The 10,993-nt window shown below is 43.1% G+C and overlaps 1 protein-coding gene across 1 annotated transcript; it reads right to left on the reverse strand.

Moving 5' to 3' along the window:
* Positions 1-3,854: 3,854 nt before the first annotated feature.
* On the reverse strand, positions 3,855-8,439 carry LOC124007645. Its single transcript, XM_046318306.1, has 7 exons — positions 8,351-8,439; positions 7,870-7,993; positions 6,923-7,092; positions 6,554-6,735; positions 6,043-6,214; positions 5,351-5,478; positions 3,855-5,174 (listed from the first exon to the last, which is right to left on the reverse strand). The coding sequence occupies exons 1-7, from the start codon at positions 8,412-8,414 to the stop codon at positions 4,686-4,688; spliced, it is 1,329 nt and encodes a 442-aa protein (XP_046174262.1). The 5' UTR covers positions 8,415-8,439; the 3' UTR covers positions 3,855-4,685.
* Between the last annotated feature and the right edge of the window lie 2,554 nt (positions 8,440-10,993).

Consider the following 10,993-nt stretch of genomic DNA (forward strand, 5'->3'; position numbering starts at 1 on the left):
CACTACTACACATTGCATTTACACTTCTGTATTTATTGAAGGTACCAGGACTTTGACTTGACCCTCACATTTGCAATTGTAACCTTTAAGTTGCTTTTTATTTATGCACAAATGAACAGCAGTACCCACTTCTTTCATTATTCAACCAGTTAGGAAAACAAAAACAGAAAGCAAGATACAGTATTTTAACAAACTTGTTACATATTTATCACACACAAACGCACTTCAAATTACTCCAAAATATTTCTTATCTAATTTTACACTAACTCATGGTGTTAGAAAGTTAATTATACAGAAAGAATCCATCAATTACACTGTGCAAACAGTTTCATAAGCCGATCTGAAACACGTGCCCTCATCTGCACTGAATGTTACCTCATTTCAAGCTGTTTTTATGAGGCTTGTGAGTTGTTTTTTTCTTCAAGCTCCGCTGTACTCTCGCATATGCATTTGTCTCTTTTTCCCCTCTCCTCTTTGGTTAATTTACATTTACATATGAGCAAACTTGACATTCAAAGAACGGTATGCACTGAATGGAAAGTAAAAATGCAAAATGTATTTCATTTCAGATACTCTAGCAGAGACGGCTTCAGCTGACACATAAATTAGACCTTTTCGAGAAAGGTCACCATGTTGAACACCACATAAATCACTAATCCAACTTCACCTCAGTGGCAGAGCAAGCCAGCATTCAACAGTGGGGAGCCGAGCTACAAGGCGTCCATCTTGGATCAAGTTTCCACTCAATTGACTGCAAATACAGCAGGACCCATAAAAAGCTCATCCAAAAACCTCAGTTCAAGGTTAGATGTGAATTCTCTGTTGGACGCCTGTGGAATAACGTTACAGCTATGTGATTGGCAGGCAGACACACACTGCTTAGTTTGGATTCACTGACGGTCCAACATTAACCTAACATCAATCAAAATCCCCGACACAGTTCTATGAATATGAGTGTTCCAGAACGGAGGAGGATTTGAATGGGGCCACTGTTTTCACTCCACCATCTTCCATGCCTCTCACTCTTTCTCCCACCCCCCTGGGTTTCCTAATGTACCAGAAAAAATGCACCACCAGCAAAAGTGATGTGCATCTCCCCCCCCCCCCCCCAGGAATGAGGTGTCAGACACGGGTAGAAAACAGCGGGTCAGGCCAGAGGTAGGATGGGGCAACAGTGAGTCAGAAGCAAGGCAGAGAGAGAGCCAGGGGGGGGGGGTAAACGACCTCCTGCTGTCACATAGAGAAAACAGGAGAAACACTGAGGTAGAGGCTTGATAAGGAAATGTGTTTTAATAAATGATTAGAGTGTTACAGTCCTGAGGTCTGATACCATGTGATTGTATGAAATGAATTTGAATCAATAGTTTATTATAATACATGTGTGTAAGTGTTAGGCTCATTTGATGATTATATTATAATACTGTGTGTGGTTTTAGTCAGAATCAATGTTTTGGGAACAATGTGTCTAGTGTTTTGAGAACAGACTATCTGTCTGAGCCAGATCCGGGGAGACCTTGGCTGGGACACTTCCCAGTCCCAGATCTCTCCCTATCTTAGGGGAGGGTAGGAAGACACTATTCTCACATACTCCCCTAGGCTCTATTGGCGGGCAGATTTGATGGTTGGTGTGGAAGTATGCACGTCGCTATAAATTGAAGGTCCTGTACAAGTCAGAACGTTCCCGTGAATAAACATTTAACTTTGGTAGACTGGGCCTCTGTCTGTTTCCTTTTCTATCAGTATCTTACAAATCCCGATATAACAGACTAAAGGAAACTTAATTGAATTGGTAAATGAACAGGAGTATATAATTCTCCTGACAAGACTTCACACAGTACAGTAGGTAGAGGAAATAAAGGTGTGGTCAGAATAATAAACCCCCCTTGGTATATGTTTATGATAGTCCAGTTTTGTCCAAACGTAGTGGAGGCCCCACCTGTTTTGAGCCCCACATTTTTAGCAAAAAAAATAAAAAATGTGCATGTTATTTTGGCATTAATAGATGTCACATATCAGTTTGAAAACACTGTAAAAAAAATTAACATTGAGTTAATAAAGCCGCATACAAACATGGTCTCTTTTTGTTTTCTTGAGTAAGGCAACTCCAAAATGCAGGTGTTTCAGCCTAGCTCAGTGCTTTCTGTGGTGGTGGGGCTGCCAGCAGGAAATACTCAAGCCCCTTGGGTGCTGCCATAGAGTTACATTAGAATAGAAGTGCCCATCCAAGAAGGCTCAAGGTCATTGACCACAGAAATGACGTCAAATCACATATCTACAGTAGCTTTGCTTGGACTGATCATGTCAACATCATACTTTCAAAATCTTAGCTAGCAGACATCATCATGAATGAAGTTGACAATCTACTGGCAAATCCTTTTTAATCCTTATCATATGGAGAAATAATGAAGATAAATTATAGATATTGGATATATAGGTATTGGTGCTCATCGGCCATTGGGACATAAACATTACACAACAAGTTGGAAATTGCAAATTCAACAATGAGTGGTTTAGAAGGAATCAGGGGCTAACTGCAAGCATTGCAAAGCAATCATTAGCCTGCTATTCAGTGGAGTGGCTGTGTGGTCCCAAGTCTAAGATTAAGGGTGTCTTTTCCTAGTTTAAAATTATAAACATTCAACATGCTGTCAATGAAGCATGATTTGTGCCGCACCCAAAACAACTTAACTCGGAACTGCAAATCTGACTTCAGTGAGTTCAAGACAACTGGGACCTCTGGAAAAATGAGCTACGACTGGGAAAATATGCTTTGAACTTTCATCCAATTTGGAATTGTACATTTGGAACTCGGGCCTCTATCTAGAGCTTCAACTTGAAGATTACTGACGTCATCCTAATTCAACCCCGCCCCCCAGAGTTCCCAGTTGTCTTGAAAGCACCATAAATCCAGAGAATGCCAGACTTTGATGACAAAATTTGCCCACGAAGGACCCCCGCACCACCACCTTCTTGTTCAAGTGAACACAGCACAACAAGGGGAGTCCAAAAATGTATTGTATGCTGCTGCATAAATGATGTAATATGCCAGGGAGATATGTATACTGTAGCTAAGAAAGTAATACTAAGTGCATGTTGTGTAGTAAGCGGTTAGTAGCCCATGTGCCTCACCCTAATAATTTGGTCTATTTTCATCTTTACATTTTTTGGTGGTGCACATGTAGCTTATAATCTGTTTTTGAGAAATGTAATCATTGAATATTGTAAGAGCTTTCATTGTCTGCTTATATGCCCCCTTTATTTATCCTATGGTTCTGACTTGGTGTACAGGAAGAACACTAAGAATGGCCCATGTTCTGAATTCTGTTGCTGTACATTTCAAAAGTGCTGAACAAATAGTTGCATTGACTATGTACGTCCTAGCTTGCTCATTAATTTCGTAATCGAAATTACAGATTGCCTCTTATCCTCTTGTCGTTCCCTTATACCATAGTTCATACATCTCAATTCAGCCATGTCAGCTATTTTTTTTAAAGGCAGTAAATGAGGCTGAATGAACTGTTTCTCTGCCAAACAAGGCTCTGCTGATAGCCAGGTGTAGCAGTGGTAAGATGCTGTTGTGACTGGTGTTGGGACAGCTTTATATAGGCCCTAACAGTTTGTCGGCACCGTATGTCACCATTATATATATATTTTTTATTTATTTAAATTTTACCTTTATTTAACCAGGCAAGTCAGTTAAGAACACATTCTTATTTTCAACGACGGCCTGGGAACAGTGGGTTAACTGCCTGTTCAGGGGCAGAACGACAGATTTGTACCTTGTCAGCTCGAGGGTTTGAACTCACAACCTTCCGGTTACTAGTCCAACGCTCTAACCACTAGGCTACGCTGCCGCCCCTTATAGTACAATTAAGGTATTGTTTAGTGTTGTGGCTTTGCTGCCCATATTTGTTTTTGCCACACAAAAATGTACATGCTAAAATCGCCATTATCCATATCACAGTCCAGTGAAGGGTGGGGGGGAGGGGATCTCCTGAAACAAATATTGCTCTCCATAGACCTCTGAAAGAACAACCCCCCCCCCCCCGGCTGTAACTGAAAATGTATGCCCGTAAGCCAAAGATAAATTCCCATTTTAAACAAACATGGACAATAACGTTTTTGAACTTGACACACTACTCTCAGCACCCCTCAAGCAAACCCTCCCAAAGACCCAGCTGTACCTGTGAATGAGAGGCTCTGCTCGCTCCAACAGGGGCCCTATTGATTTGTTCATCAATCTGTCATCACCCCGGCTCTGCGGATGACAGAAGTGGTCCATATTGTGAACCCTACTAAACAAACGGTGTAAAACAAAGCGGTGGTTGTCAGTGTTGTTGTTCAAACTGAGCTTGGCGCTTCAGTTCCCAGCCATGTCGCCTTCGACAGCTATATACGGCAGAACCAGGTTACCAATGCCACTCAGCAGACGTTCAACTTGTATCCATAGCGACCTACACTACAGTGAGTGCATACATTTTTAGTATGTGATTCTGGTGAGAATCTAATCCACAACCCTGCCGTTTGATAGTGCCATTGCTTTTTAACAGCGGAGCTACATAGGACCGCCATTACTTTTCATTGGGTTCAGTTCTGTCCCATCTCATCTCCTCCAAAATCAACTGCACTGTGGAGTTCATCAGAATATGTTGTACATAGCATTATGGGTACTGCAGTTCAACATGCTACCGGTTACACCACTGTAGCCCCTCTAGATTCTCACCCCCTTCACTCGCCCCCCCAAACCTCACTGAGCACAGCGGGACCCCCTGGCCCTCCCCAGCCTCTGACAGAGAAAGAGAATCAAGGTAGGGTAGTGTTGGCACCGTGGGCCCTGGATGTGGTCGTAGAGGTGAACCGAAGTTGCACTGAGTCATATGTAGCCCTATAGGCACAGTGGAGCATGGCAGGGACAGGGTGCTGCCAGAGTTCAGGCCCAGCTCAGCGTCTCCCCCAGTGTGCCAGTCCATGTTACCTGACCTGTAGTCACCGGGGAAGGGTTTGCTGCTGTACCCGTCACCCAAGCTTGGGGCCTGGGCGTTGGTGAAGACACAGCCGGACAAGGAAGACATGATGGAGAGGTGGTCGTCCACAACCTCCACATGGATGTCACTGGGGTCAACAGGGTCTGAAGAGGACTCCGGGGGGTGCTGGAGGGATGCCTGGAGAGTTGCCTGCGTGAAAACACAGAAACACTGCATTGCATTCCCAATTACATACCCAAGGACTATGGACTATATGTACTGTAATATATAGAACTATACACTTGGTTGAAATCAAATATATACACTGCATACTGTAAGTAAGTGAGTGTGTGTGTGTGCCTGTCAAGAGAACAAGGACAGTTTACTAGAGTCTTGGGGAGTCTGTTAATGCGAGGTGAATCTCGTTTCTGTTTCAGCCGATACAGAGCCAGAGCAATGAGAGCAGAGAAGAGCACAGCACACACTCCTATCCCCGACAACACTGGCTGCAACCCTGGTGAACACAGACACACATTTCATTGTGAAAACACGGTTGTATACATTAGCTCAAACAGTAGCTTAATGTCCACACCCTGGATCAACCCTAACCGTAGCTTAATGTGCACACCCTGGATCAACCCTAACCCTAGCTTAACGTCCACACCCTGGATCAACCCTAACACTAGCTTAACGTCCACACCCTGGATCAACCCTAACCCTAGCTTAACGTCCACACCCTGGATCAACCCTAACCCTAGCTTAACGTCCACACCCTGGATCAACCCTAACCCTAGCTTAACGTCCACACCCTGGATCAACCCTAACCCTAGCTTAACGTCCACACATTGGATCAACCCTAACTTAACGTCCACACCCTGGATCAACCCTAACCCTAGCTTAACGTCCACACCCTGGATCAACCCTAACCCTAGCTTAACGTCCACACCCTGGATCAACCCTAACCCTAGCTTAACGTCCACACCTTGGATCAACCCTAACCCTAGCTTAATGTCCACACCCTGGATCAACCCTAGCTTAACGTCCACACCTTGGATCAACCCTAACCATGACCTCTCACCTGGTCCTGGGGCAGCCTGGTGGACACAGTGTGGGTGGGAGGGGGGAGAGGAGGCCAGGGGGAAGGTGGGGGGTCCAAAGGAGAAGTTAGCCAAGGCACAGTAGTCCTGTCCTGGGACCAGGTCTGAGAACTCAGCCCTGAACACCACCTCCTGGGCCCAACCAGTACGCCTCTGAAACAGGATCAGGGAATTTGGAAGGAACATTTGAATGAGAGAGAGAGAGAGCGCTTGTGGAGCTTGTACTAACCGGATGCACACAAACAACACACAGCAGACCATAGACTGGACAACATGACCGTATATGGTTGGAGCACTTTAAGAAGTGTACTCTGGATAAGAGCGTCTGCTAAATGACTTAAATGTAAATGTACTCCACAGATTTACATAGCAGCAGGGGAAAGGGAGGGACCATGAGTGTGAGAGAGAGAGAGAGAGAGAGAGACAGAGAGAGAGAGAGAAGATGGAGTGGTGAACAAAAGGTGGTATTGCAGATGGCACAATTGGGGATACCTTGTAGTCAGAGTGGTTCTGTTGGTTATATACAGTCACTGTGACCCAGGGGTCAATCAGTTCTGACAGTGGACAGCAGCTCTGCAGAGGAAAGCACCCTCTGTTGGTAGAACAGGGGAAGTGCACCTCCACTACCAGCCTCTCTCTAGACAGAGACACAGAGATGGAGGGGCTGTTGAAGGCTGAGGAGAGGAGAAGGGAAGAAGCCACTTTGTCATTTCAATCACACCAACCTATTCATTTCAGCAGCTTTAGCTGCTGTGATGAGATGTTTAAATGCTCTCTACGTGACATTTGATTTGATTGGAACAACAAACCAGCATTATAGATATGTGATTGGTCTTGAGAGCAGAGAGGTAGGTTACTGACTGAAATCACTTGGGTCAAACTTGAGTGGTTTTGTCCAGACTGGGCTCCCAGGGCCCTGGTGGAGGCCCAGGCGGATCATGTTGTAGAGTTCAAAGTCAGCGAAGGCCTGGGATACGTCACAGTGCTGGGCGGAGATCCGCACACACCCCTCCACGTCCTGCCACGGATCTCTGTAACACACACACACAAAACCATTCCAATCTATTCATGGGTTTCACCTTAGTCACTCACTCGAAATGTATGTGGAAATTTCGGAAAATACCCATGCAAGATAACACACATCCCCCTGGTTGTTGGACTCGTTGGGTGGTGGTGGTTATGACTGAAACCAGTTGAGAGGAGAGGAGCAGGCAAAGAGTGCGACAGGCTTGGTTTCACAGCTGTGGTACAAAACAGTAGTGCCCCTCTATCAGTTCCTATCTACTTTTAAGGCAAATAAGCCATAGATTGGAGTGACTGATTCATCTCTCTGATTAAAACCCTTCTGAGGTTTCTCTGCCAAAACCACACATGATCAATTCTCACACTACCTCTTTCCTGCTCTTCTCCCCTTCATCAGAGCCAGTAGTTCTATCAACAATCATGTACTTTCCCTTTCCATTCTAGGCTAGCTTTCCCTTAAACTCCAAACCGGTTCGCAATTCATTTTAACTTTCATTGTTCAGTAAATGAGTCAGGATCCCGTTGCTTGTTAGAACCCTCAACCAAGCAAGGACTTGAATTAAAAATAGTATATTTAAAATGACTAGATACTAATTACACACAGAACAAACATTACACTGAAAAATAAAACGTCATACATTAACGTATGGATTTATTCCCAGTAAAATAATGAGTTACTCATTCTAGAAAGTAGGGCCACAGTAATATAGCATTCCACAGAGCTAGATACTGGTTGATTAGATCAGTCAGTATAGTGAGCACAGAAAAGAGACAGACAGACCCACCCCTGAGTCTTAGTTTGGACGGTGTAGGTGGTGGTGTTAGCGTTGGCCTGAGGACAATCCCACCGCAGGAGGCATCCTAAATCCAGGGAAGCCACACTGGTGGTACAGAAGGTCCCAGGTGATCCTGAGAGTTCACACGAAACAGTTCACAGTCAACACACACACACAGGAATAGATCACACACACTTCCGACATAGGCTACACTTTCATATTCACGATCTCACAGCAACAACGATGGCTATGCTTAAAGACGCAACTTATACATACTTAACATAATTGACTTAACTGTTCCTGAATGGATTACTACAGTTCAACACACTTTATACTATTTGAACCTTTAGTTGGCCATTTAAGCCATTGAGATCAAACCCTAAATATAGAGAATCCCTGTGGTGAGCCCCCCATAGACAGTGTGAGAGGACAGTGAATTGGATCAGTTACTGCACCCAAAATGGATGGACAGAGAGCAAGTCAGACTCACCTGTGATGAGAAGAGCGACACACAATCCTGTTAACACAAGGGTCGCCGGTACACCTGGCACCATGGTGACACAGGGAAGCTAGTAAACTGGACCACCGGGTGAGAAGGACAGAAGGACAGACTGAGGAGGACTCAGACAAAATATTTTTCCAAAACAAAAATCACCTTTAGGGAGGGATACCACATTCATGCAAGTCCACTGATGCACACAATGTAGCGGTCTATAAAATGCTTGACAAATCATTTGTAAAAGTTGAAAAGGAGAGCGGTAGAGTAAGCTGTCACTTACCTACATCCACAGACAGTAGTGAGTGAGTGAGTGAGTGAGTGAGTGAGTGAGTGAGTGAGAGAGAGATGATAGAAAGAGAGAGAGAGCGAGGGTGGAGGAATCAGGACGTGATACAGTACTTGTGTGTTCAAGAGGAAATGACATAATCTGAAGCTTAAAGGTCCAATGCAGCAGCTTTTATCTCAATATTAAACCATTTCATTTAAGTACATTACTGTGATTGTTTTCAATTCAAATGGGGAAAAAAGAAGCAGAAATAGCTTCTTAGCAAAGAGCAATTTCTCAAGCAAGAATTTTGCTAGGACTGTCTGAGAGTGGTCTGAGTGGGGAGGGGGAAACTGAAAACTAGCTGTGAACGGCTGAGTGGTTTGGAACTCTCTTATTGCTCTAGTAAAGACATGCTGTGGAACTTTGACAACTACTAAATTGAGTTTTAAAAAAAAATACTCCCGCTTTGGGCTGGATGTGTCAATGTGTAGTTCATACATTTAAAAATATATATTTTTTTTACCTTTATTTAACTAGGCAAGTCAGTTAAGAACAAATTCTTATTTTCAATGACTGCCTAGGAACAGTGGGTTAACTGCCTGTTCAGGGGCAGAACGACAGATTTGTACCTTGTCAGCTCGGGGGTTTGAACCTGCAGTTACTAGTCCAACACTAACCACTAGGCTACCCTGTCGCCCCATACATGCATAATCTATGTGCAGAATTATTATTTTACCTCGATTAGCCACAAAGTCCCTAGTTTGAAAGCAACCTTATTTCTGGAAGCTGTGCTACGACATTTTCCTCATGTGTGCCAGTCCCCCCAGCAATTCCAGTTCAACCAATGAGCTTCAGCCCTTCGCCATATGCGTGAAAGTTAACAAGAAGCACATCATGCATCCACAGCAGAGTGAGAGAGAGAAATGACGTCGTACGCAATTTTCGGGGACAACTTTTAGCTCGTGAATACTACTTTCAGAACTACTGGCTAAAAAAGTATACAAAAGCACCAGAGAATCTGGAACTGATTTACTGCCTGGTGATGTCACCAGGCAAACCAAAACTCCGTCCCACCAAACAGGCTGAAATGTCTAAAAAAGGCATTATTTGCACAATTTTCACAGTATTATTCTAACCTCAGTGTGGAAATATACTGTATACAGCACCTTCAGAAAGTATTCACAGCACTACACTTCTTCCACATTTTGTTCTCACAAAGTGGGATTCAAATGTTGTCAATGATCTACGCAAAAGACACTGTCAAAATGGAAGTAAAATTCTAACTTAAAAAAAAGTGATGTAAAAATAAAAACGACTATGTTTTGATTGGACAAGTATTCAACCTTGTGAGTCATTATGTTAGAATCAACTTTGGCAGCAATTACAACTGCGAGTCTTTCTGGGTAAGTCTTTAAGAGCTTTGCAAACCTGGATTGTACAATATTTCCCATTATTAAATAAATAATAATAATAATTCAAGCTCTGTCAAGGTAGTTGTTGATCATTGCTAGACAGACATTCATGTCCTGCCATAGATTTTCAAACCCATTTAAGTCAAAACTGTAACTAGGCCACTCAGGAACATACAATGTCTTGGTATGTAACTGGTGTATAATTGCACTTGCGTTTTAAGTTATTGTCCTGCTGAAAGCTGTTTTTTTTGCCACATTTATGGTATTGCTTTAGTGCCTTTTTGCAAACAGGATGCATGTTTGAAATTGTATTATTCTGTAAAGATTCCCTTTTCACTGTCAATTAGGTTAGTATTGTGGAGTAACTCAAATCTGGAAGTTCTCATATCACAGCAATTTAACTCAAACTGGTTTAAAGTCACCTCATGGTGAAAACTGAGCATTTTCCTTCCTCTCTGTTGACTGAGTTAGGACGCCTGTATCATCGTAGTGACTGGGTGTATTGTTACACCATCCAAAGTGTAATTGCTAAGGTCACCATGTTCAAAGGGATATTCAATGTCTGCTTCTATATTTTGACCCATCTACCAATAGGTGCCCTTTGCGAGGCATTGGAAAACCTCTAGTGTTTGTTGAATCTGTCCTTGAAATTCATTGCTTGGCTGAGGGTCCATACAGATAATTGTATGGGGTACAGAGATGAGGTAGTCATTTGAAAATCATGTTAACACCATTATTGCACACAGAGTTAGTCCATGCAACATAGCATGACTTGTTAAGCACATTTTTACTCTAAGTTCAGGCTTGCCATAAAAGGGGTTGAATACTAATTTACAAGACATTTCAGCTTTAACATTTTAGTAATTTGAACAAATGTGTAAAACATTTGTGGGTATTGTGACAAAGCCTAATTTAATCCATTTTAAATTCAGGCTGTAACAAAACGTGGAAAAA

The sequence above is a fragment of the Oncorhynchus gorbuscha genome, linkage group LG21, assembly GCF_021184085.1.
Source record: "Oncorhynchus gorbuscha isolate QuinsamMale2020 ecotype Even-year linkage group LG21, OgorEven_v1.0, whole genome shotgun sequence".
NCBI lineage: Eukaryota > Metazoa > Chordata > Actinopteri > Salmoniformes > Salmonidae > Oncorhynchus > Oncorhynchus gorbuscha.

Excerpts from the sequence above, each read along its gene's own strand:
- LOC124007645 (XM_046318306.1), bottom strand. The coding sequence starts at position 8,414 with ATGGTGCCAGGTGTACCGGCGACCCTTGTGTTAACAGGATTGTGTGTC. Across the intron at positions 7,994-8,350 it reads TGTCGCTCTTCTCATCACAG|GATCACCTGGGACCTTCTGT; the intron begins GTGAGTCTGACT and ends GTGAACTCTCAG. Across the intron at positions 6,215-6,553 it reads AGAACCACTCTGACTACAAG|AGGCGTACTGGTTGGGCCCA; the intron begins GTATCCCCAATT and ends ATCCTGTTTCAG.